Source organism: Dendropsophus ebraccatus, chromosome 2 (assembly GCF_027789765.1).
Source record: "Dendropsophus ebraccatus isolate aDenEbr1 chromosome 2, aDenEbr1.pat, whole genome shotgun sequence".
Taxonomy (NCBI): domain Eukaryota; kingdom Metazoa; phylum Chordata; class Amphibia; order Anura; family Hylidae; genus Dendropsophus; species Dendropsophus ebraccatus.
This window is the reverse complement of record NC_091455.1, coordinates 168,430,822-168,458,791: the sequence shown is the minus strand read 5'-3', so window position 1 is coordinate 168,458,791 and position 27,970 is coordinate 168,430,822. Positions and strand designations below refer to the sequence as shown.

General features: G+C 40.5%; 1 protein-coding gene across 3 annotated transcripts; it reads right to left on the bottom strand.

Moving 5' to 3' along the window:
• Positions 1-5: 5 nt before the first annotated feature.
• On the bottom strand, positions 6-26,000 carry EFHB (EF-hand domain family member B). 3 transcript variants are annotated; one of them, XM_069960424.1, is made up of 13 exons: positions 25,887-25,992; positions 17,338-17,400; positions 16,490-16,633; positions 15,994-16,174; positions 15,005-15,115; positions 12,824-12,953; positions 11,866-11,949; positions 9,693-9,760; positions 6,379-6,533; positions 4,592-4,778; positions 2,608-2,766; positions 2,264-2,445; positions 6-222 (listed from the first exon to the last, which is right to left on the bottom strand). In XM_069960424.1, exons 1-13 carry the CDS (start codon positions 25,965-25,967, stop codon positions 55-57), a joined length of 1,713 nt encoding a protein of 570 aa, XP_069816525.1. In that variant the 5' UTR covers positions 25,968-25,992; the 3' UTR covers positions 6-54. The 3 variants fall into 3 exon arrangements, with proteins under 3 accessions (XP_069816525.1, XP_069816526.1, XP_069816527.1); XM_069960425.1 differs by lacking the exon at positions 25,887-25,992 and adding an exon at positions 21,012-21,190; XM_069960426.1 differs by lacking the exon at positions 2,608-2,766 and having other exon boundaries at positions 25,887-26,000.
• Positions 26,001-27,970: the final 1,970 nt, after the last annotated feature.

Sequence of the window (27,970 nt, the reverse complement as noted above, 5' to 3'; positions counted from 1 at the left end):
GCAAAAATGGATAATTGGATTGTCTATTTCATGTAATGATACATTTAATACATTTTAAGAAATTGAGTATATTTTGGTGTTTGACTGCAAGTCACGTAAAACATTCCTCATTGACTCAACAGAAACTTCTCCTCTTGGATGTCTCTTTACAGCCAGTTTCCACAGTTCGTCAAAAGTATTATCTGGAATATTAACACCGATATTGTGTAGAATCTGTGCAATCTGCAAAAGAGAAGCCGTATTTAAGGTTTATTGAAGACTTGAGGTTATTTCCTTCAACAGGACATCTATACAAGATTTATCACTTGCTTCAGAGCAGTACCTCTAATTCTGCCTGCCAGTTAACAATCTCGAAGCTAAACCAACTAATACGACTTTTAAGGGTCATAAAGACAGTCCAAATCCCTAGTAAGGCATATAGACCCACTCTGTAAAAGCGACTCCTGTTCTGACAGACTTGAGTCAACACAATAAACTCTTTTACACAGGACTCTGATGGTGGGTTTAAGTTTAGGCAATTAATATAAAGTACAAAGTTTTGGTGTGTAAATTGGAGGGGAATAGAGGGCTTTATTGTGTTTACTTGATAAATAAGGCTCCCTCCAACTGGTCTGGCTATTGGTCTGATCACACCACATAACACTACATTTCCCCTCAACAGGGAAATAAGATGTTTGCAAGAGTCAGACACGCAGGCCGCTCAGACTTTGGCCATCAGACTTCGAACTTTGGTCACTGTAAAAGGTTGGGTAACACCGTACAAACAACGGCCGTTCCATCATGATCATTAATTCCAGCCATAAGCAGCGTTAAACAATGGCCATTCATAGTGAATGGCAATTGTTTGTACAGCGTGTAAATATAGCATAGAGTATACTGTAAGATCGATTACATGTGAGTGTTGGGATAGATATGTAAGGGATTTTACCCTATGCATTGCAAAGGGGAGAATCTGTGACAAAGTTTTGATACTAAATCCACGCATATGAATTCAAAGTCTTTTGACTGCTTTTAAAAACAATAACCAGCTTATTGACTGATCAACTTCTAGTCTATAAACATACCCTCCTCTTGGAGGTATATAAAGGGGTTGAATGAGATAAATTCATAATGTGTGATGCTGCTAGGGGCACATATGATGAATGTATACTTACATGACCCGCTCCGCCGCAACTGCCGATTTACGGGGCGCTCGCTTGCTCTGTGTTTTGACAACATCCACTGACGTGCTGCATCCAGCGGTAATGGACACTCAGCATAGACAGTATAGATTCTATGCTGAGCGGCAATTTTCTGTGGGAGCAGCATGTCAGAGTATGTTGTGGTAATATTGACAACAGCGCAGTGCGGGTGCCCCGGGAACCAGGGGGCCAGGTAAGTATACAACACTGTCATGTCCCCTGCTGCCCCGGCAGCATCATACATTATGAATTTATCCCAAATAGTGCTGAGTGAAGTTGCCAGACTGTTCGGGTTTAGCAACGTTCTCCAAGCACGAACACTCTGTATTTGACTTTCAGCGGCTGGAGAAATTGGATGCCGCCCTAGGGAGTTCCAGAAAACATGGATACAGCGATAGGCTATATTTATGTTTTCCTGGCAACCCTAGGGCGGCATCCAGATTCTCCAGAAGTCAGGAGTCAAATGCCAAGCATTTGCTTTTAGAAAGCGTTGCTAAACCCGAACAGTTCAGCAACTTTGCTCAACACTAATCCCAGACAATCCTTTTAAAGAAATACTGTGGAGCCTGTACCTCTGCTTTGAGTCCCTAATGTGAGGTATTTTTTTATTAGAACACATTTTATTTGTCCCCATTCACTTATTGATTGTAACAATTATTAGGCAATGTTAATGCAAAGGAAGATCAAGGATAAACAATAGGATCATTGTTTTCTTTAGATCTTGATAATTTATGGGGCTGTAAAATATATTGTTATTGGCAACAAAATCTATAAACGTAAATGCGAACAGTGGCAACAATTAGATTTGCACAAGCCATTGCTGGCTTGCATCTGGCTTGGCTTGGAGTAAACACTTTTACACATATTTACCTATAGTATTGCAGATAATAAATTCCTTAGATGCGATAATATGAGGACTGTCATATTGGGAATCCATATCCTACTGATTCTAAATCCGTGGTAATTATTTTTAGTTGCATTGACCAATCATTAATGTGTACATGTTAAAATCAGTGCATTGACAACTGACAACCAAAACTAATACACAGCAATTATACAATACTTATCTACTCTACTATTACCTCTTCTTTTGGCCGTGATTTAAAAACATCATGTTCATAGACCATACGTTGAGAAAAGATGGAGGGATGCAACAAACCAGACGCATCTGACTCATCCCCATAATTTGTCCTGTCACTGATCCTGCGAAATCTTGGAGGGGCAAGATCTGTTCGAATAGTGGGTACACCATAGGTGTGAAAGCCTGAGTAAGAAAAAAAGAAAAGTTAAATATATTTTAAAAGTAAATCAATCTGACATCAAATAAATATGTTGTCATGTTTGCAAAGTCAATAGACCATGATAATGACCTTCTTGTTGTATATACTTTGGCAATTTACAGGATTAAAGATTAGGCTACACTTACAAGACGAATGTGGCCTTCCAACAGTTGCATTGATCCTAGAAGATGAGGTCTGGTAAAATTCAGGAGTTTGGTTTCCCCTGGAAAGAGTCCTGAGTGTCTTCTCCGATGCTCCTTCTTCCAAGACCAGATCTTCAGCTTTCAGATTATCTTGAAGTGAAGCTACAGAAGTGGAAGTGTTCTCTTTAAGTTTCCATAGAAAATGTGCACTGCTTTTAAATGTTTGCCCATACAACTTGAGGCCGGGTTCACACTACGTATAACACTGGGCGGGTCACAGAACGGCCAGTGTTAAAAAAAAAGCTCACCCTGGACGGTACTGCAGTACCGGCTGGATGATCTTCATTTCTGGTGAATTTGGATGCGCCCGCATCCCAATTCACCGCTGCACACTCCGGCCGCACGCACCATTATGTGAACTGACATGTCAATTTTTTGTGCAGCCGAATAGAATCCCGGCCGGAGCATATTCTATGTGTATACGCTCCAGCCGGTATTCCATTCATTCACATACAAAGTATGTTTTATGCAAAACATACGTTGTGTGCACATAGCCTGAGGGTTATGTTCACACTATGTAAAAACAACGGCCGTTGTCGTGCAAACGACGCCTTTTGTTATTAAATATGGCCACTCTTTTTACATAGTCTGAACATAGCCTGAAGATGTATTGCTGCCACACACATTTATCATCTATACACCGGATTGGTGGTTTAAAAGTCTACTCTCACATACATTACCATAAAACTATTGCAAAACAGAACCAGTAAACTCCACAGCCTTAAAGAAAGCTATGGAGACTGGCATTCACCTGAGCTAAACAGAGAACAAGAGGAACAAATTTCCTACAAATTGCGTACAGGCAAATCCACACCCGCACACAATATTCAATAGCTGCCCGATGTTACTGCAGGGACAGTGGGCACTTATTGGCTATTGCCCACAACATGCAGATATATGTCTATAAATGGCAGCAGAAGATGTTGGCACTACATAAAAATTAAGCTGAACAGAACGGGATACACGGCCACTATAAAAAGTGCGGCTTGTGCTGGTATGAGCAGAGAGGGCTGCAGCACCGCAGCCTCTTCATAAAACTAATCAGCTGGAGTTGGACCTCACCAAACAAAGGTCAATTGCCTATTTAGAGGAAGGTCATTCATTATAAAAACCTTGGTTAACCCCTTTAATGGTGATAAATCAACTGGAAATATTCTGGCTCTACCCTATCCTGTTAACACACTTTTAACCAATTACTACTCAAATAATGTGAAAATAATGATTTAATGGTGTTTAATTAACTCCTCTATATCAAGAAAATTGTTTATTATTTTGAAGGGCCATTCCAAATTGAAACACTTATAGTTTATAGTATGGGGGGGAGAGATCTAGCTGCTGCGACACCCTGGATCTCGAGAACAGGTATCCAAGTTTTAGAGTCCTATTACACTGAGTGATTTTTAACGATTAACGACTAACAATAAACGATCGCAAACGAGATTGTTTATCGTTAACCTAAAATCGTTCACCATATTACACAGAACGATAATCGTTAGATATGATCGTTATTACAATCGTTATTGCGATCATTATTGCGATTGTTTATTCCTTCTGATCTCAGGAAAACAATGGGCAATGTGCTATTACAATAAACAATTAGTGAAAAAATGTGGAACTTGAGCGAACGAATGTGGAATTACAGCGAACGATTAGCGAACGATAAGGTTCAGATCTGAATCAACGATCAACGACATACGAACGATTTTTCCTGCAATTACACAGAACGATTATTGTTTAAAGGAACTACCTTGTCTGCTCTCTAGGGGGCGGGAGCATGTTGCGGGCTGTGATCAATAGCTCCTAGATGTTACCTATGTTCAATAACTGAACCATATGACAGGATCGGTCTAATATTGTGTATTTATCTCCTGTTTATTTCTTTTTATAAAATTATACAATATTACTACATTAGGGTTTTGATTCGTACCTTGTTCTCCAATCGGCATTTTATCTTTCCAGTTCAGGAAGTTTGCAAACTCAATGAAGTTAATTAAACCATCCTTGTCTACATCACAGTATTCTATTAAAGAGTCCAAAACAACCGAGTCCAAACCAAGGCCAAATTGTTCACAGGTCTTTTTTAAATCATCCTTATCAATTTTTCCATCGCCATTCTGTGGAAACAAAAGTATAATAAAGTCAATGGACAAAATGGAAAATAATCAGATTTTTTTATTCATGCAGACTAGGGCTATGTTCCCACAGAGTATTTTTGCTTAGTATTTTGCTCAGTATTTTTCAACCAAAACCAGAAGTGGATTGAAAACACAGAAAGGCTCTGTTTACACACTGTTGAAATTGAGCGACATCTGGCCGACATCTAAGGCCAAACTAACAGACATTATTTAAAAATAATGGCCGTAGTTTTAAAATAACGACAATTGTTTGCCATTAAATGGAAGTCATTTACGCAATTTGAATAGTGTGTGAACGTAGCCTTTCTGTGTTTTTAATCATACTGAACAAAAATACTGTGTGGTAACATAGCCTTATCCTGATTATGAACAGGATTACAGCAAAAGGCGGCACCTCTCACAATATGTGATGGTCAGGCTCACCTTCACCACCCGCACACTGACCTCTGCACGATTTACAATACATCCCTAGGACACTTTCCTATAGAGGTCACATAGTTACCTTATAAATACTCTGCACTATTTCCTACACATTCTTGGCTAAAAACTGTACCGTACACAGATGCATTCACAATTCTGCAAGCTTCAGAGCTAAAATCTAATCGGCACCTCGAAGTCTGCATAAAGCTTGCTTTACCAACCTGCATTCTGTGAAAAGCAGTGTACAGTAATCTGATATAGAGGAAACAAATGTTGCCACTATATAAGGCTGGGTTCACACTACGTATATTCAGTCAGTATTGTGGTCCTCATATTGCAACCAAAACCAGGAGTGGATTAAAAATACAGAAAGGATCTGTTCACACAATGTTGAAATTGAGTGGATGGCCGCCATATAACAGTAAATAACGGCCATTATTTCAATACAACAGCCGTTGTTTTAAAATAACAGCAAATATTTGCCATTAAATGGCGGCCATCCACTCAATTTCAACATTGTGTGAACAGAGCCTTTCTGTGTATTCAATCCACTCCTGGTTTTGGTTGCAATATGAGGACCACAATACTGACTGAAATATACGTAGTGTGAACCCAGCCTTACAGCTCAGCCAACATGCAGAATTGTGAATGCAGCTTTGGATTATAAAGCAAACCTGTTAATATCTAAACAGAGGTAACAATAGGCCCACACATAGATATGGCTTCTCATCACAATCTGAGCATACTTTTAGTTTCCATAGCCCTTTCCATTGTGCTGAGGTTAAAAGCCTTTATTGCTAATATGTAAATAAAGCTCAAGTGCCCAGAGGGTGCTTCCCAGCAGTGCAAAAGCCCAGTGATAGTCGGCCCATATTCTCTTATCCACTGCTTCTCTACCTGTTTACATATACCATAATTACAGAAGTATTCTCTCCAAAAAGCGTACATTCTAAAAGACAATACTTTGACAATATGGTGCCACGAGGAATCATCATAGCTGCAGCACATCTACTATATGCATCATTTCTTATAAATTCTGCTTCTAACTATGGCTCTCTAATAGCATCTAATACAAGTGATAATTTATAATTCTAACCCTTTACAGTATTATACAAGGGCACACAAATATTTAAGCTTTGCAGTTCGTACAGCAGCCAACCTTGTCATAATGCCTGAAAGCTTCCAGTAATGAAGTAAAAGTATGATGGTTTGCTTTCTTCAGCTGTTGCTGAACTGTTGCCAACATGGCCCTTTGCCTGTCTTTACCGCGTAGAAAATCTTTTGGAGCTCTGTAATGAAGAATATCTCCCACTCCTGAAAGAAGATAAGAATAAAATAATGTGGATATTTGGAGTAATCCATTTTATTCCAGCTTTGAATATAATCGTTGAAATGTACATAGCTGCCCTAATGTATATTATTACTGAATCATCACAATAGCCAGGCTATGTTCACACACCATCAAAATGACTGCTGTTTTTATTTGACAGCCATCATTTAACAGCACACAACCAGATATTTTATAATATGAAAACAATAACCGCATACATTATGACACAGCTGTTATTTGGTACTCAAAATAATTGTCAGGCATCAATGATTTCCATTAAAGTGTCACTGTCGTTATAACTTTCAAAATCTAAATCAGCAGTAGATGTGATATAAAGAGAGTTTGCAATTTACATTCATTATTTTTTTTTTAGTCATGGAAAACACGCCACTTCCTGTTTTCTGACTCAAAAAAACAGGAAACAGTCAGAAAACAGGAAGTCGTGTATATCCCAGGTCATCTAAACGCTCACAGAGAGAAGGCAGTCATGTGATTGATGGACACATTGAGCCGTGACTCTCTGTACTGGATGGAATTCCTGGGTTAAGTCTGTTTTTTTCAACCAGTCAGAAAATCTGCCTTCAGGAGACTGGACCTGGATTTCTGGTAGGTTCAACTTTGCTTTATAGCATGATAACAACAACAAAAATAATGAATGTATATTGCAAACTTGCTTTACATCACATCTATTGTTGATTTAGATTTAGAAAGTTATAACGGAAGTCACACTTTAAAGTCTATGTAAACAGCGTCCGTTAGTTCCCACAATGCATAGAATAACAGCACTGTTCAGGACTTTTATTGACGGCCATTATTTAGCGAACAATGGCCATTAATTTAAGTTGTTCACACACAGATTTTTTGGGGGGCCGTCCTTTCACTGTCTTTTCAACAAAATTCAATGGACCTTTAAAAATAGCCACACCCCAAAGAGTGCTGAATACAGCCATCATTCAAACCGAAACTAAATTTGAGTATCAAATAATGGACATTGACAATCGTGTGAACATAGTCTGAAAGTTCTTTTTTTGTAGAACTACTGCTATGAGGGGAAAGTGATTTAACCTAATCATACTTAGTCTATGCTTCCACATTGTCTTTTTTTTATTTGACGGACGTCTTTTAGGATAAATTTTGTTATGAGGCCAAATAACGTCTGTTAATTCATAATGACAGCCATAATTGTACAAATAACGTGTGTCATTATAAGATAACGGCTGTTATTTGGCCCTAAAATGAGGGACAAAAAAAGACGGTGTATGCACATAGCCTTAATAAGTTGTATGAAGATCTTAAGTCTTTAGGCTTTGTACGTACATTTTTATGCGCTTTTAACAGGTTAGCTGTGTTTTTTGCTGCAAATTTCCAAAATCTCTGTAAAAAATGATGCCATTTTACTGTGATTTCTGAAAAGTCATGGCAAGAATGCAATTTGCAACAATGGCCGTGATTTATACAAAACCTACATTGTATTGGAATTAATGGAATCCCGGCCAGAGTGTATCCAGCCGCACGAAAAACTAACATCAGTTTTCTGCAGCCGCCATTCAATGAATCTGGCCGTACGCTTCATTGTGTGCAGTAGTGAATTCACCAGAAATGAAGATCATACGGTCGGTACTCCAGCACAGGCTGGGATGATCTTCAGTAACACCGGCCAATGTTATACGTAGTGTGAACCCGGCCTCAGATGTCAAGTTCTCGTCAAGAATATGCTACTGCTTCTCTGACAGTATTTCTTGACAAGTTATATGGACATTCTATTTTTCTAATTGGTGGGAACAAATGTATAAATACCTCTCCATACATATATGCTTATATTTCAGTACCTTCTTTGAGCTGAAACCATGTATCTACAGTATCTACAGTTGTTTTATAGTGTTCTGATTGTGTATATAAATGTAAAAATAATTACACTACAAAAAATACATACAAAATAACCTGCACAATAAACTTTTGCAGCGAGATCCGTTACGATCCAAGGTCCTGTGAGTTTTTTCTAAATACATACTTGCAGCAGATCTTTCAGACTGCTGCGAGTATGTAAATCACCCGCCCCCTAAACCCACACCCCACCTGCACATACATTACCCGTCCTCAATCCGACTTACTGCACTAGGTCCCAGCTTCCTGCTCTCCCACCCAGCCAATCAGTGCGTTGCCCAGCCACAGCCACTGATTGGCTGGGTGGGAGAGCAGGAAGCCGGCACCCCGTGCAGCAAGTCAGATTGAGGACGGGTAATGTATGCGCAGGCAGAGTCCGAGTTAAGGGGGCGGGTGATTTATATACTCGCAGAGGTATGAAAGATCTGCTGCAAATATGTATTCACAAGGAACTGCCAGGACCTTGGATCATAACAGATCTTGCTACAAAATTCACAGCAAGATTTCCACTGTGATCCATCCTGTGTGAAGATGCCTTAAATCTGTTTTTACACCATACAGCTCTGTTGGTGGAAAAGTAAGAGCATTATGGGGGAGAATAATCAAACATGGTGTAAAGTGAAACAGGCTCAGTTGCCCCTAGCAACCAATCAGATTCCACCTTTCATTTTTCATAGAGCCTGTGAGGAATGAAAAGTGAAATCTGATTGGTTGCTAGTGGCAACTGAGCCAGTTTCAGTTTACACCATGTTTGATAAATCTCCCCCTATGTCTCTTATAAGGTGAAGACGAAAAAGTGAAAAAGCAAAAACAAAAATTAAAGGGGATCATAAGGTTAAAAAACAATCACAGTTTGATGGAGTCAGCATACTATGTGCTCACACTGTAGGAGTTTCATTCTCAAGTGCAAGTCTTAAACAACGGTTAAAAAGCTTTCCTAAGTCTATGGATATAGAATGCAGATCTAGAAGACTATGTAAGTTTTCCCTGCACCTCTATTAAATCCTATAGCCTTCATTACAAAGAATGGGCACCTACTGAGCTCACTTCAATAAATTGTATTTGTTAGTCCCTGAGAACCTCTTAAAGACTGGTAGAAAGCATGTTGTCTTATTGTGTACAACCTAATTCATCCCATGTATACAGCTCTGTCCTCACAATCTGTATTTGGTCTCACCACAGAAATAGGATTACTAAAAAATGTCTAAAAGAGAAATAAAAGGTATAATTATATTTCCACATTCAAAAGGAATTCTTACCGTATTTCTCAGGTTTAAACAGGGCACCGAAAGTATGATCAGCAGGAACATTCAAAGTGTCTGCAATTCTGTAAATTATATAAAATACGGTCACGATCAGGAGTGGAATTGTTACCGATTTAGGTTAGGACTACATGTCCACTTTGCCCCATTTGTCTGCGACGTGTTGTCGTGTAACTTTATTACAGTTGTGACTTGGCTGTTTACAAAATAGCCAAGTTGCTGGTAAGGCACAAGTAAGTTGCAGTTTCATGGGACTTGTATTGGGGTTTTATGGAAGTAAATCCAGGGAAGTGAGGCTACGACAGTCACCAAGATTTATGCCTGCTAGCATAAATCATGATAAATCATGCGCGGGAGAGGCACACCTCCCCCTGCCTTGTTACGCCATCAGAGAGACATGTCAAAAGTTGTAATCGGTCTAGGTCTGAGTCTAGGTCTTTAGACATGTCAAAAGTTTCTTTTGGTGACAGGTCCACTTTTCAGCCATGTACCTTAAGGCCCTATTCCACCAACAGATCTGCCGACAGATTATCTGCCAAAGATTTGAAGCCAAACCCAGGAGTGGATTTGAAAAGAGAAGAAATCCAGTCTTTCCTTTATGACCTGTTCTCTGATTATAGTCCGTTCCTGGGTTTGGCTTCAAATCTTTGGCAGATAATCTGTCATCAGATCTGATGGAATAGGGTCTTTAGGCTATGTTCACACTGTATATTAACGGGCATACATTCTGAGAACAAAGTGTAAACAACAGCCGTTGTTTACACTCTAGCAGCCAGAAATAATTGACAATTTATCAATTTTTTCTGCAGCAGTATTTGAACAACTGCCGTTGGTCAATACAGTGTGTGAACAACAACGTCGTTCCTCATAGATTTCAATGCGGTGCATTATTTTTAGACAAGAATGGGTGCTGTTTTAATCGCAAACAACAGCCGTTTTTGTCAAAAAATACAATGTGTGAACACAGCCTAATAATGAACGGCCACGTATGTTAAACAACAGCCATTATTTGGAGTATCAAATAACAGCTGTCGAAAATTGTTGTATGAGTGTGCGGTAATGTGCAGTGGTTAATTGGGATGTGGGCACACATCCAAGTTCACCAGAAATGACGATCATCCGGCCATGATCTTCAGTAACACCGGCTGTTCTGTGACCTGGCTAGGTAACAGAACAGTCGGTGTTTTACCATATGTGAACATGGCCTTTATTTCCATGTATGTTTTTGGAACATATTCCGAATGCGGTGGAAACCAGCCCCCACCCCCAGTTTTCCTCAATATCCACGCAATGTTGCAAAATTGTATGTGTCTGGTATGGAGAAATAGTACTAAACACGTCCAGGGAAATGTATGAGTGCACTGCTATATGTGATGCTGCCTTATCGCTGAATGTCAGTGAAATCACAAATATCAAGCTTTAGGGATGAAAACAACACCCAAACTTCAAAGGAGTCTATTATTATCTTTCCAGGCCGAACATTTTCGTTGAGAAAGAAAACTCTAACACTTATCTCCATACCAGTTGCTGAAGTCACAGGGGTGGTCTGCAACTTCTATGCTATGGAACGGAACTTCATTGATGATAAGAAGTACATTGTGAACTGCTGTATGAAAATGGAAACTACAGGGTCGATGAACCATAGAAAGATGTGAACGTCAGACAATAGATAAGCCTAAAGTACACTAATTCTCCTATTGTAAGAATTATAAAGGCACATTCAGTAATAAAACAGCTCTCCTCTCTGGCCAACAGGGTGAGGGGTCCTAATTATGGGGGTCTTTCTAATACAGAAAATCACCTGATAGGGAATACTAAAAGCATTTGTTTTAAACATATATCTATTCTCTATATATCTTATATGAAGCCTCTACATAATATGACCAAGCTGTGACCATGCTCTCCTGCCGCCGTCCTCCACTCAACCTGTATGTCTTTATGGAGGACGCCAAGGGAGAAGTATGATCACATGCTCCTCTATATCCAGCCACATTACAGACAGGATTGCTATTCTGATACAGCAAAGGGTGGCGCTTCCTACAGAATCACTGTGGGGCCCAGTGTCAGTGTTGGTAGTGCATACAGTTACTGATGCAGGAAGCAGTGAATGGCAAAATGTACTTTTGATGTAGGTATCTGCTGGATGATTGTAAAAGTTGGTTGTACTTACGGGTCCAAACTTTTCCCAAGTTGATAGTGTGATCGCTCACGGAAATCCTCAACTCTTTTTGAAACTATGGTGGCTGCTTCATTCCTAACACAAACATTGTCATGACGTTATTTTCTAGTAAATAATTTGGCTGAGTTAAAAAAAAAAAAATAAATCAACGGTTTTCATAGAAAATGGAAGCAGCTAATCTCTATATTCCAAAATTGCAGAACCCTTGAGTGGTAATGAGAAGCTAAGCAAACAGCCCTTATTGATGTAAAATAAGAAACATGATGTACTCAAAATAGGTCCTATTATCTTAAAGGGAGCCATTGACCTTGAAAATGCAGTGCAATATGCAGACAGCACATAACAGAGCAGAAAAGGTGAGCAGACTGATACGCCATTTTTCTATGTACAGTAGTTCAAGGATAAACTGTATTTATTTCTGTAACTGTGTGCTTATTCTGTGCTAAGTGGTCAGGTGGGCAGTCCTACTCAGTGACTGACAGCTCTCTGTGTATATATCAGCACAAAGTACAATATAAACTCCTCTCGCTCCCCCACAGCTCTCCACAGTGCTGCACCTCCTTATATCTCCTCTCTCATCTCTCTCCACCACCCTGCCCATGCTTTAGGATTTCTCCTATTCATTTTTAGTCTGAACACTTCAAATGTGCCTAAAAATCTAGAACATATGCAGTGTTTACACAAGTGATGAATAGGAGAAATCCTGCATGGGAACATTCTTAATGGCAAAGAGGGCAGGGAGGAGGGACAGAGAGGCGTCGTAGGCCTAGAGCACAGACACTCTAGGCCACACCAGTTTGACACAGGGCTGCAAGTTTAAAAGTTGTTTTTTAGGACAATAACTGCATCATCTGCCAAGATCTTGGATTAAAAGCAGCTATCTGATGGTACAAGCGGTTTGAGGGGGCAGGTTGTGGGTACAGAGTCGCTTTAATGTTTGAGAACCTACTTTTTCATTTCTTGAAGCCACTTTAAGCTTCGTGCAACACTTCTGCCATCATTAAAGTGTGGTGTCTCAATTCCAAACTTGTTGTCCTTTTTATATTTTGACCAGTCATATTTTCTGTTTCTTATCTCCCCTAAGGAAGGAAGCATGTTAATATCTTAATACATCCCCTCAGTCCTTCCAATATTAGCCTCAGAAATTTGATTACTAATAAATAAAGCTTTAATAAAGTTTCTGAGAAAGTTTTATAATTTAGCAAGTGTTCACTTAGCAATTGTCATCTACATTTGGCCCATATACCCTAAGTAATTCCTGGCGTATACTTTTACATATCCAGAGACCACATGTGTCAAACTTGTGGCCCTCCAGCTATTGCAAAACTACAATTCCCATCATGCCTAAACAGACGGAGCCAAAGCTTTAGCTATCCAAACATAGTGGGAATTGTAGTTTTGCAACAATTGGAGGGCCACAAGTTTGATACCTCTGCCATAGACTTGCCATTACTTGCCACTGACAAAAGAGTGTGTACGAGAAACCTGCAAAAAAGTGTACCACATGGTACACATTGTTGAGAATGGAATTGAAAGGTGTATTTCCATCTGACAAAGCTATCCCCTATGTGCAGGATAGAAAATAACTAGCTGATCATGGAGGGTCTGACCTCGCGGGTCCAAAGTGATCCTGATAAGTGGAACCTCAGTTTCCCATTAGAATGGGGACCTGGGTGGTGCAAGAGTACCGCCGCTTCATACTTTGGCATACTGTTTGGATTGAGTGCATGGCAAAGACCCCATTCACTCCTGTGGACCATAGGCCATAGAAGTAAACAGGGTCTCTGCCAGTCTGTGCACTGATACATCGGCACCCAATTCTGAGAGAGTGACGTAGAATTGTGATGTAAATCATGAAGCTGTCAGAAACGGCCGAACATGCTCTCAGCTACCTTACAGAATGAATGGAGCTTGCGGCACACTTGCATGACCTGCTGTCTATTCTAACAGGAAAATAGGGTCTACCTTCTTAAAATTTCGAGGGGCCTCAGCAGCCAGAACCAATAAAATCAGCTGGTTATCCCATATCCTGTAAGAACGCCTCTTTAATGGCAGATGTCTGCCATTTTTCAGTATAACAGAGCTTCACTGTCTCTTCCCTGCACAGCGGATCCTTGGTCAGCGGTTCTGCATGAGACTGAAGAACTAGTGAAAAGGGCCATCTGTAATTCTCTGTACAGCCAGGCTATTGGGAGGGGTGCCACTCTATAAAGAAAACTTACAAGCACTGCTGACCCCTTAATGTCAAAAACCTTGGGGGTCTCAGGGGTTTCACAATAACCAATCATAAAATGATACGAAAAATTACGGACCCTCACATGATATTGAGATGACTTTGCTCAACCTGTCCAAGTTTAGGCTATATTCACACAACTTATGTTTTCGTAAAAGAACGGCCGTTGTGGTAATCTGCTACAACGGCCGTACTTTTCACAAAAAAATACGTTGCCTATTCCTCTATGGGATCCCAGCCGGAGCGTATACACATAGTATACGTTCCGGCCGGGATATCTCGCGGCGCCGCAAACAACTGACGTAACACTCGCTCCATAGTGTGCAGTGGAGTGTTCTGATGCAGGGGTGCAGGGATGTGCCCGCATCAGAACACTGCGATCCAAAAGATCATCCGGCCAGTACTGCAGTACCAGCCGGGATGATTTTTTTAGAGACCGGCCGTCTTGGAACGGCCGGTCGCTTACGCCATGTGAACATGGCCTTATACAGCAAAAGCTGCTAAGTGAGCTGACATAAGGTTTCAGCCTACTGTGACTGGCCACTGTGGACGTTGGAATACATAAAGATTTAGCCACTGATACCTATTGAACACATGGTGGCCATAGTCAACACTTTACTTATCTTTTAAGGAGCCATCACACTTGCCAGGTCCAACAATGTTCTGGGAACAATTTTGTCCTTGTGCCAGCAGTCAGACCCTCACTGGTTACCACGTTATCCCCTATCTATAAAATAACTTCTTCAGATGGCAATACCTCTTTAAGTAATTTTCTGGGTCTTTATTCCCTTTAAATCTCCCATTTGCTCTTTGTGCAGTAATATAACACAGTAACTGTATTAGAGCAAGTTTTCAGCTCTATTAAAGTCACAGTAATGAAATTTATTATGCACTCACCAACGTCGTATTCATTATGGGTAACCACATAAAGATCGTGTCCTTTGCGTGATTCTTCCTCTATTTCTTGAAAGCTTTTAGAAGGATTAATAAGAACTCCTGCTGATAAACCTCAATGCAAAATAAGGGAAAGATTTTCTGTAATTAATTAAGATTTTATACCCATTACACAACAATGGAGGGAGTTACAGAAGTATAACACATTAATCCTGGCCCCATCATCACATCTCTAAAACAGCAAGCCATTCAGCACGTGATCTTGATTAAAATATAATAAGTAAGTAAACTTGGGTTTGGAGACAGCTATATTTTGCTGTAAACTGTGGCACCTTAATGACCACCGTAAAAAGGCAGCGGCCTAGAATAAGAGGTTAAGCAATTCCATCATAAGAGCTAAGGCTACATTCAATCAAGTCAATATTTGCGTGATATACACTGATGTGATAAAACGTAAAGACTTTATATATATATATATATATATATATATATATATATATATATATATATTTATATATATGGGGTTGAACAACTTATATTTTCTTTAAAATTAGCAATTTAACATCATCCAAAAGAGAGACTTAAAGGGGTACTCCATCACAATAAATTCTTTTAAATCATCTGGTGTAAGAAAGTTTTAGAGATTTGACATTTCCAGTACTTATCAGCTGCTGTATGTCCTACAAGAAGTGGTGTATTTTTTCCAGCCTGACAGTGCTCTCTGCTGCCACCTCTGTCTGTGACAGGAACTGTCCAGAGCAGTAGCAAATCCCCATGGAAAACCTCTCCGGCTCTCCAGACTGGAAAAAATACATCACTTCCTGTAGAACATACAGCAGCTGATAAGTACTGTAAGACTTGAGATTTTTATATAGAAGTAAATTGCAAATCTCTGGCACCAGTTGATTTGAAAGAAAAACAATTTTGCTGCAGTACCCCTTTAATTATAAAGGAATAAATATAATAACATCAAAATAAACACTGTTACTAACTGCGTGGACATTTTCGCCCAAACGTAGTCTCATTGAAGTTGATGTCAGCTGGGAATGCCACCGCCTGATCATAAGATCTGCCAAGAGGAGTCCGTCTGGCACTGGAATATAGTGATTCCTTCTTCTCCAGTAATTTTTGTTGGAACAGTGTTCTTAATGGCACATTGATTAATGAACCAGCCTAAATTGTGAAAAAAATATACAAAAAAGATCCTGTTTTGAAGCTAAACAATGATGACACAAACAATACAATCTACATAAAATTACAATATACCTGTATAATACAAAATATTAAGTAATGGGATAGAATAGTCTTATGTATGGAAAAAACATTCACAGTGCACAAATGGTATGATTTATTGTTTGTTATTTTTTGCAATGTTTTTGTTATTTCATATTTTCTATTGCTATTGTTTATTTGTTATTATTGTTTTTTATTGTTATTTCTCTATTGTTGTTAATTTATTTTTCATATATTGTTGTGATAGCTACTTACGCTTAATGAAGGACGGGTGCTCACACCATGGATGAGATAGTTTTCCTTCCTAGGGTCATTGGCTTTGCCATAAAAAATAGTTCGCACACCTGGATTGGGGCGTCTTGAATTAAGAAACTTCTGCACAACAGGAGGGGTAGTGGACTAAAAAAACAATAATAAATGAATATCTACCTTTGTAATCTACTAAAAATAAAATAATAATACAATAGCAGCACCACAGAATTTCCCAAAACATTATACATTACATTAAAACGACTCTATACCCACAATCTGACCCTCCTCCCCCCCCCCCCCCCCCAAACCACTTGAATCTCTCCATAAGATGGCCGACATGGTGGAGCATCAGACCATGCCCCGCCCCCCAGTGTCCACCACTGAGCATGCATATGGCTATGGGGACACTGGGGGCCGGGGCATGGTCGTATGCTCCTCCATGTCGGCCATCTTATGGACAGATTCACCACAGAGTAGGGCAGGACAGCCTGGAGGAGGGGGTATATGATTTTAGGTCTATGAGGCACACAGGGATCTGTTGGTCAGTAAGTGCACTGAGTACACTTACTTATTCTATATACTGAGGAATTTTACTATAAAGCGGCCATCCCCTTTAAGGAAGCCTTTAATTTCATGACCCATTGACAAATGAGCAGTAGTACATGTGGGCAGCCACTGAAATGGAGATGCGATGTTATCACTTTTAGAATGCTGCCACACAACTGGTTGTTCCTGGCATGGCAGCTCGGTTTCGTGGGGGGGGGGGGGTGGCCCTCACTGAAAGAATCAGCCATTAATGTTTATATACAATGTTTACATTTGGAAATGTCAGCAAGTAAATTTTTTCTTACCCTAGGTTGAACTTCAACTAGACAGCTTGACGCCCTGTCTCCAGTGGGGAATAGCTTTCCAGCCTACAATAGCGAGACCAAAGGTTATATAGTTACTGTAGATATAGAGGGTCACATATATATATATATATATATATAGAATAGTTTATAGACTATATAATTGTTTATAGAATTACAAATCACAAGCTACTCTCAGAGAGATTGCCATTTACCAAAACTTTTGACGGCCTAGAGACATTTCAAAAGTTTTGATCAGCCACTTTTTGAGTGTTCAGACCTCCACACATCAGTACAACTGGCAGGGAAAAGCGCTTGCCAGGCACCTTCTCTCCCCGCTCTTTCCTCTGTGCTCGAGACTGACTTCTATAGAAGTCTATAGTCTCATCTCCTGGAATGTTAGTTGGGGTAAACCCGCCTCTGGGGAACTGTTAGGAGCACTGCTGCACCATCTGGCCCGCCCCCTTCATTGATTATCATTAGAAGGGGTGGGCCGGATGACACAGCAGTTCCCCTAACGGTACCCCAGCATCTCTGGCACTATAGGGGGCTATCAGTAGGTTAGATATGTGTAAACTGTTGATCGTTCCCCTTTAAGTCAGAGACCTGTAGCACTGGTATTGACACTGCAGCATTTGACAAACTACTCATGTGCAACATATAAATTGGCCCTGGCAGCATGTAGTCACTTCATACTGAGTACTCAATAAAAGCCTATAGAGATGTCTACAACATGACATTTTCTTCACTTTAACCTCGTTCTGCAATACTTGGCGATGGCATTTTTCTTTTAAACTCCTCACCTTTAAAATGACACGACTGTCTTATTTCTCCCTCAGCAGAGCCACATCAGGGCTCACTTTCTGGCAGGACAAGCTGTATTTTTTATTGGCAACTTTTATTTTACCATATAATTTTTTTTACGCAACAACCCACAACAAAAATATATAATAATTTTATAAATAAATATATATATATATATATATATATATATATATGAATCTGACTATATGAAGCCATACTTTATTCTCTCATTACAACTTGTGGTCTATAGTCACATATAGGGTAGATCTGGATAAAACTCCTTCTTCAAACGCTAGTTGAAAGTTGCTGCCAAGCATCAAAAAATTATAGATCCAATGTATCAGAATAGATGAATGCAAGAGAAATATCATAGAAGGTAATGCATGGCTTTCATATTCCTTTTGTTTCTTTTGCTGCTATATATACAGTACAATGGTTGGATACAAAAGGATGTTCAGACGGCTCAGTACTGTACGCCCCAGGCGCATACAACTCAGAATAGCAAGGCTATAAATGATTCATCAATTAAAGTGTAGGAGAGAAAGTGACCGCTGATGGGTGACATTTATCAACCTTATCTCCTGCGCTCAGTCTGCAGCAGGGAATACGCTCCCACTGTCATCTTCTCCTTTTGTCGTTCTTGCTTTGTTCCCATGTTGGGGGCAAAGTCTGGTCGCTTCAGTTTCATTAAAACAAACCCATTTATTATATAGTATAGTATGGATACAATCAGCTACAGTAGTATATGTAGAAAGGCAAATATTCACATACACATGACCCATTAAGGGATGGACTCTACCAGAATCTGCACTGTTTTCTTGATATTAGTTTATTCCTTATGCTAATGAGGCGATCTGGTGCACTGGGGGCGGGACTACCAGCTCCAGTGCACCGATAAGTAATCCCGCCCCCATACAGCAAAATGCCTCATTAGTATAGCGCATAGACTGCTAATCCCCGTGCACTATAGGGGCATATTAGTAAGTTGGATGCTTCTATCCTGCTGATAAGTTCACTTTAAGGGTATAAACCCACACACCGTATACACAGCGTATTTACTGCTGCGATACGCAGCGAATACGCAGCAAAAACGCAACAAATACGCAACAAAAACGCAGCAGATTAGATCTAAATAACTGAACTCAGCATTAAATCTTCACCATCAAACTGCTGCGTATTTGCTGCGTATTTGTTGCGTATTTGCTGCGTATACGGTGTGTGGGTTTGTACCCTAAAGGGCAACTCCAGCTAAATAAAATCTTTAAAATCAACTGTCATAAAGTTCCAGAAATTTATAATTTACTTCTAATATAAAATCTCAAGTCTTCCAGTACATATACATACAGTAGAGGTGTAGGACATACAGCAGCTGATAAGTACTGGAAGACTTGATATTTTTTTAATAGAAGTAAATTACAATCTCTGCCACCAGTTGATTTGAAAGATTTTTTTCCCCGCTGGAGTACCCCTTTAAAGAGAAAATGGATCATCTGCTGTTATGGCTTTTAATTTGGTTTTGCACAGTATTCCTAAAAAAGCAAAGAGGTTTATATTGTAAACATGTAAATGTTTGATGTCTTAGAGATATGGTAAATCTTTTGATCGGTCAGGGTCTGTGTGTTCACTTATCATCAGATAAGAGCCTGGAAAAGGTTTCTATAGTAACTCTATGGAGCCTTTCTCCTCTAGCAAGATAAAAATCAAAACGGGCTGCAGAGAGAAGCGCTTAGGTAAGCACTTCTCCTGACTCTATTTAACAGTCAGTAGGGGTCTGACCCCTAAAACCCCAACTGATCAACTTTGGATAGGGGAAAAGTGAATTTTTCCTTGACAACCTACTTAACCCCTTCCCAAACTGTAATATGAATGTAATATCATGATTTTGGAAGGAAAGTTTGGCTGGTGCTGGCTATATTATACGGCTTATAGCCATTACCAGCGGCCTAGTTCAGAGATACCTCTGATCTCGGCCCATTAATCCTGTAGATGTCACTGACTGCAGCATACAGCTGGAGAGAAAACACTCTCGCCCCAGGTAGGTCATGGCCCATAGCAGACGGGAACTAGCAAAGACCCCAAGGCTTTCATCTTCCCCTAATACACCCCACCAAAGGCAGCTTCTCTGATATTCCTATAGGCAGAAAATTACAGAGGTCAGAATATGGCAAAACATTTTTTTCCTTCATTTGGGGTGGTCCCAGACATAACATCTTCCCATAAAAATGCTAGAAAAATAAAGCACTGTGAGCAATACAAAACTGTTGTAGCCAGATGTTACCTGTAAATCCATAGAATAATAGAAAGCGCTCTACCTGCAGCGCAGTTCTGGTGTTTGTCCGCCCTCTAGTGGTGATTTTATGTCAGTGGCAGTTCTTTTTTATGCACCACACTCAGGGCTCAGGTGTTCTCACCCATAAACCTTTATAGTAAAATATAATAGCTTTTTCTAACACTTTTTTGATGTTTTTTTTTTTTCTTACAGAAATGATCATAGAATAACACAACTTAAAAGAAAAACAGGAGAAAAATCCACATAAAAACTAATTCTAATAGATACAAAATAAATAAATAGAAAAGTATATTTTTCTTTGTTTCTCACTAGGTGATAGAATAATGGCTGCCATGAGAAAGTACAACCTACAACGTTATTGGCTGACAGCTAGGAGTGGATGATCGGTGAGAACTTAGCATTGCAGAACTACAACTGCTGCTGCAGAACTACAACTCCCAGCATGCCCGGAGGCTGGACTTCTGGAAACAGCTGGAAAATCCATAGGGAAAGGGAATGTCCTGCAGATGGCAGCTGTATGCGCCGAGCCACAGGACATGTATGGAGCCAGAGAATAACGCAGCGCACTGGGCATCGTACTCACAGAGCGGACATGAGGGGAGCGGTCTATGAATCTCCCCCGGTAGAGCGGGGCCGGCTCCTCGTCCCTCTCGGCTCCCATTATAGGAATATCTTCACTCCGGTAACTCCAGTGAAGTCTCCTGCAGCGCCCGGCAACCGAGTGTGTACAGTCCGTTACCTGGCAACCAGTGACGTCACCCCGCGGGGGTTCCGCTGTTTCCTATACATGTAAATAGATCGCTATCCGGTCACCCGGTGTCACCTGGTCAGGACGCTGTATGTAATGGACGATTCCAAACCCCATCTATGGTGTATACTGAGTGACTCCCCCCAGACCCCCAGCCATAGTCACTGCATAGCTTTTTGGTTTGTTTTTAAATCGCAGCATGTGTATTGGAATATTTTAACTAATAATATATTAACTTTCCTCCCATAGACTTTTATAGGTGGAAAACACACTAGAAAAAGGCCATATGCATATGTTGTAGATTTTTTTTTTTATCCATTTTTAATGTAGCAAATACTGAATCCTTTGCAGCCCATTCATTTCTATGGTGCTTTCTATGGTCATTTTTGTGACGTCACCAAGCTTATTTTTGCATTTTTTTTTTCCCTCAGAACTGCACCTTTAATTTGCGGATCCGCAAAATACGCACCACACTACGGATGCGCTACAGATGATTCTTTGCGGATTGCGGATGATAATTTGCGGATCACCAATTTTATCCTTGAAAATATACTGACGTGTGAAGGTGGCTTTAGGCTATGGTCACACACAATGAAATAAAAATACACCAGTAAAGTAGATAATAATATTCTGAATAAAAGTCTATAGAAAAACAGTCATCTGTACAGACATTGATAAATTGTTACACAGACTGACATTTTCCCATAGACTTGCCATTGTGTCACTGTCATCATAGAAAACTTTTGACATGTCAAAGAGACACGTCAAAAGTTTGACTCGGTCCAGGTCTGAGAGTTCAGACCCAATTGAAAGAATGAGGCAGGAGAAGACCGCACTAATGCCCCTATTCCACCGGTCGTTAAGAGGAGCAAACGAGCGCTCTCAGCGCTCGTTTGCTCCCCGTTCCCCGCTCGCTGCCGCCGCTATTCAGCGCGGCTGCGGCGAGCGGGTGTGTGCGAGGGGGGGGCGGGGAGCTGCGGGGGGGCTGCTCGGAGGATCGCTGATCGTCTGGGGAGCCCATAGGATACAGCAGCGTCTGCTGCCGATGCTCCTATTCAACGGAGCGTCGGCAGCAGATCGTTGCTGTATCAGTCGCTTGTTTTTCAACATGTTGAAAAACAAGTGACTGCAACGATCAGCCGACAAGAACGATGTCGGCTGATCGTTGCACTCTATTCCACGGAATGATTATCGTTCGTAGCGGCCGATATCGGCCGAATACGACCGACATTCGTTCCGTGGAATAGGGCCTTAAGCGTGGTCCTCTCCCCACTCTGTGTCACGTGATCAGTCGGGCTAATAATGTAAGTCTATGGAGCCTGACGGATTATGCTGACAGAGCGGGGAGCAGAGGCGCTGCAGCACGGTCCTCTCCCACTTGTTCTGATGATCAGTACAGGTCTGAACACTTAGACCCGGACCAATCCAAACTTTTGTCATGTCCTCTTTAGAGGAGGAAAACCGAAAAAAGCTGTTTGGTGGTGATGTGTAACTGCAGCTCAGGTCCTGTGCAAGTGAATAGGAGCTGAGCTGCAGTTACTGCTCACCACGGTACACCGTGTGAACAGAGACAGACTGTTCAGTGTGTAGTGTGACAATGAACAGCTGATGATGCAAGTGATGGCACCCCAACAACCAATGTAGGTTTTGCCTGATAAACCCCTTTAAATTATAATGCTACCCCCTAGTGCTATGGCCCTGCATTAAGTATCAGTGGCCCTCTGTATAAAGTTGCTCTCAGGTAGGTCTGGGAGTAGTGTAAAGTGTTAAATCTCTGTGGCACTGTAATGAAATAGACATACGTGGCGCGAGTTGTTGTGGCTCAGGTGTTAATTCTTCCTAAATGCCCTCCTACAGCTCATTGAGGGTTAACTCCTTGGCACCACTGCTCCCAGACCTACCTGAGCAACCTGATACAGAGGGCCACTGATAGTAAATGCAGGGCATTTTGGCCATAGCACTATGGAGTGACATTATCATTTAAAGGGGACTGGTCAGCGAATGTCCTGTGAGAAGACAAGTGCTGCTGACAGATCTCCTTAGCGGCTGTAGGAGGGGGTGAGTGGATGTCCTGCAGCCATTGAGGAGATCTGTCAATGCTTGTCACTCTCTTCTGACATATATGTGCCAGAACGCTCTCATCACCTACCCCAAATCTCCCTGGTGCCAAATGCAGTGGCGGAGGTGGATTTGAGCTGATTGGGGGGAACGGCCGGACGTTCAGGTTGCAGGTTGTTTGGAGGACTGTGTTCTGGGAAGCGAGTGGGAGTGCGTTGCTAACTGTCCTCCTGCCTAAAACCAACCCAATAGATGCAGCATGGTGGCTCAATGGTTAGCACTGTAGCCTCGCAGCGCATTATTAAAAAAAAAAAGGTCATTCACTGTATAAGACAGGAAAAATTATCCAGGGCTTTGCACTTATTTTCAAGTGAATAATTGGATTTTTATATTTTTTAGATGCAATTTTTTTTAGTTTTTTAGTTTTCACCCAAAAATAAGCATAATCCTGGATTTGTGATCAATTTATCATTTGAACATTTTTTAAAAATCGCACAAACTGGTGCAGGCCTACGTCTGGTCAGTAGCAGGTAAATGTGTTTACGCTTTTTTCTGCAAAAATTCTGTGAATATTCCACTGACATATTTATGATTATTTTGTTGAATTAGTCCTATTTGGCTGGGTAAAAAACAAATACTCTTTAGAAAAATCACTTGTTGTAGGCGCAATAGTAAATGTCCCCCTGAGTTTTTCTACCCACTTTGGGGGAAATATTGTGTCTTATAAATCGAAACATGTGGTACATAAAAGTAAATGGAAAAGGTTGCATAACAGTTATGTGATTTCCTCCGTCATGGCGCAATCATTCAGTGTTGCATAAATTTTAGGATTATTAGGGTTACTAAGACGTGATGTATTTATCTACTACCCCCTTAGTATACAGTATTTAGAAGGGATTCATGAGTTGCAAAAATGGAGCAGGGCTTAAATGAGTTTGGTGCTGGTGCTTATTTTTCTATGGTGTTATGTCAGTAAGTGGCATAACTGCATTTAGAAATCCCTTCTTTCACACAACGTGTTTTGAGACAAAAATACAGCCGTATTTTGATAATTACTGAAATACGTCTGTATTGTTGAATGCATTTCGAAATCCTTCCTGTCACACACGTTTTGAGGCAAAAATACAGCCGTATTTTGATACTTACTGAAATACGTCTGTCATGTTGAATGCGTGAAAACCACACCGCCGTTTCTTCCCCAATAGTCACACAATATTGCCAGAAAATATGTGGCTATTGGGGAAGAAATGACGATTTGGTTTCCACAGAATTTGGAACACATTTTGAACACGTGGAAACCCAGCCGTCTAACATTTTAGTCCATGGTTATAGGCAAATTCACACCCGAGTATTGTAAGCCTTGTCTGACTGCGTTTTAGACCATATGCCTGATGATTTTAAATCATATGAATAAAGCTTCATAGAATTTAGTGCCATGAAGTCTTTTATTACATTTTCGTTTAGTTGTTCAATTGACCATATTACGACTAATGGGATAAATGATCCTTCTGGGAGAGTTCTGAGAACAATGTTTCTTAGAAGATTATTTGTGGATGAAAGATGATTCCTATGAGGAAGATGTTTTGTCCAAGTATTGGCCAAAAAATCCAAATACAGCCATCTGCTTTTCAGACAATGAGAGACTGTCATTGGTTGGCTAAAATGGTACTTTGTTGTTAAAGAGGAAATCCCACAAATGGTAAAATTGGCAGGCAGGTGGGGGTGGGTTACACCACTCCAGGGTCCCATTCATGTGAACGGAACCCAGGAGCAGCGCTACAGAGGCATGCGTATGGGTGAGTTCACTTGTTTATTTTCTCATCCACCCCCGCCTGCCTGACATTTTTACAGTTTGTGGGATGACTTCTTTAAATTTAACCCAACGAATCATTGTTTTGATTGAAATTACATTTAATTCCTAAAGACGGAGGACACTGATGAAACTCATGTTCAGGGCCAAAGTACAACGACCCCTGCTACCACTGACTTTAGGACCAAAATGGCTCTATAGCACTTATATACCCCTAAAACATAAAACCTAAATATCCCGCATCAGACACAATGCAGAATATCATAAGAACACAATGGATACCTTAAAACCATGCTACTCTTTACTGTGATGTGTGAATAGATTTTCCTAAAAATTCCATTCTTCCTTTTACAGCGAGTCTTTCCACTATATATAGTTAATTATTGATGTATTTTCCTAATGAACTGCTGGATGGAAAACTTACAAAATGTGCTGATGTGATACTGTATCCTATTACAGATACTTGTCCTAAAAGTCATCATAGTCCTAAAGGAAAGCCATGGATCCTTAAAGGGGTAGTGTGGCGTTTCGACATTATTCACTAAATAACACATATTACAAAGTTATACTTTGTAATGTATGTTATGTTAGTGAATGGCCCCCTTCCCCGTGTTCCCCCCACCCATGCACTATACTCACACTCCCAGGTCTAGCTTGGGTGGGGGGAACACGGGGAAGGGGGCCATTCACTAACATACAAAGTTGTATAACTTTGTAATGTGTGTTATTTAGTGAATAATTTTAAAACGCCGCACTACCCCTTTAAAGGGGAACTCCACATAAGGAAAAAAAAATCTGTTAAAAGTACATTAAAAGTTATATATGTCTATATAATATATTACCATATCTGTATGGTTCTGCCACACTGCTAGCTGATAGAAATCCAGGAAGTGAAGAAAAATGGCCTCTGTGCGGATCCACATTGTCTCCTGCTCCTTCCATGCCTCTGTCTCACATTGAATGTGTTTGTTAGGCACAGGCTGATGATGAAGACAGGGGGCAGGGTGTGATGTCACAGGAGGCTTGGCTGGATCCCCCAATCCCCTGAGTGATTCACCATTTCTGACCAGCCAGAAGCAGCTTCTGCAAGGACTGTGGACTGTGATGAACAGCTGAGGGAAAGCATTGCATTCTGGAACCAGTACTGCATTCTGGGAACTGCTCAACCAGGAAGTATAGGAAAACAATACAGAACAAAACCCCCCAAAACAAATGGATTTTTAGTAGTTTCAAAACTGGAATAGATAGGTAAGTAATGCTATATGCTTCTGCAGAAGAAGTTTCATTGTTTCTAACCTCTACCTGGGGTCCCCTTTTAATGGACGCTGTGTTCTGTCAGAACGTACTGACATATGATTGGTCTAGCTACCATTAAAACAAAACTGTATCCATATTATATTGTGGTGCAAGAGCTGTGAGAGTCACTACAAAGTGGAGAAGGTACATCTCACAGAAATGACAGCTCCTGGACACTGGCACAGGGGCAGTGATATGGTAGCCTACAACAAGAATCTTCGCTGTGTCAGTGCACCTGCGTCTCTATGGATCGCTCCGCACATGTGTATTATTTCTACTAGGGCTGAATAGAAGTATAGTATGTGTGAATCAACCCGAAAGGGGTATTCTTATGCTGCGTTTACACAGAACGATTATCATTCGAATTTTCGCGATAGCGATCACATTTGAGCAATAATCATTCCGTGTAAACGATCAAGCGACGAGCGAGAAATCGTTCATTTTGGTCTTTCAGCATGTTCTCAAATCGTCATTGGTCCTTCGCTAAAAATTTGCAGATCGCTTCATGTAAATAGTCTTTCAAAGATTCACCCTATGTGAAAGATGGGCTTAAGCAATCCTAAAGACGATCGCAATAACGATTTTTCGAACGATTTTTCTCTGTCTAAACACTAATCGTTATAAAAACCAAATCGCTGCTTCAAAATCGTTCAATGATCGATTGGGCGAATTATCGCTCTGTGTAAATGCAGCATTTTCTGGACTAATTATGCCCTATGTACAGTATCCACAGGAAAGGGCATAATTAAGATTGCTGGGGTCTGACTGCTGGGGCTCCTCACAATCTCTAGAACAGGGACAGTAAAATCCCTGTTAAATGAAGCTGTACCATGCAGCACCATTTATTCTCTAGATTAGATGACCTAGCAAACGACTATAAGTCACTACTATCCATAAGCATCAAACACAATATATACAACCTATAAAGGTATAAAAAATGCTGGACAACAAAATCTCCGTTTAACAATGAATACTTTATTATTACATATCAAAAATTATATTTAAAAACATTAAAAAGGGAAGCAAAGAAATATACATAGCATATATCAAATGGTATACAAGGCAGGAATAAGTAGATGTTAAATACACTATATACTGAGTAAACAGTGGTATGTCAATTGACTCCCGGAGGAAAGTGTTCTAGTGCAAGTAAACAAAAGACCAAAAAAGTGCTAAAGTAACCTCTGTATATTGCTGCAAGTGCAGTTACAAGTGCAAAGTCACATGTGCTAGAGTAAGCTAAGTTAAACTAATAAAGTAACAATAATCAATAATACTTAAACCTCGGGGTCCACACTGTATGCTGCCAAGTATTGCCACTCACCCGACGCAGCGTTTCGCTGTATGAGCTTTATCAAGGGTAGTGGTAGTCAGATCGCTTCTTGCTTTTAAATCCCCAAACACCAATCACATACACTCCGTGGGCAGCTGTCCGTTATCTCCTTAATCATGACACAACCAATCACACATCTCCCCATGATTTTAATATCCTCCCCCTGCCAGGTGTACCTGGTTCCCCAAAGTAAACAGCTCCATGCGGTGTTAGACTCCTGGGACGCCGAAAAAACCAGGAAGTAACAGCTCGTCACATGGGCGGCAGGCAATCAGGTGACCGTCATCACGTGACTGT

Excerpts from the sequence above, each read along its gene's own strand:
- EFHB (XM_069960424.1), bottom strand. The coding sequence starts at position 25,967 with ATGTGGATCCGCACAGAGGCCATTTTTCTTCACTTCCTGGATTTCTAT. Across the intron at positions 2,446-2,607 it reads TGGAAGGCCACATTCGTCTT|GCTTTCACACCTATGGTGTA; the intron begins GTAAGTGTAGCC and ends TTTCTTACTCAG. Across the intron at positions 223-2,263 it reads AATCACGGCCAAAAGAAGAG|ATTGCACAGATTCTACACAA; the intron begins GTAATAGTAGAG and ends TCTCTTTTGCAG.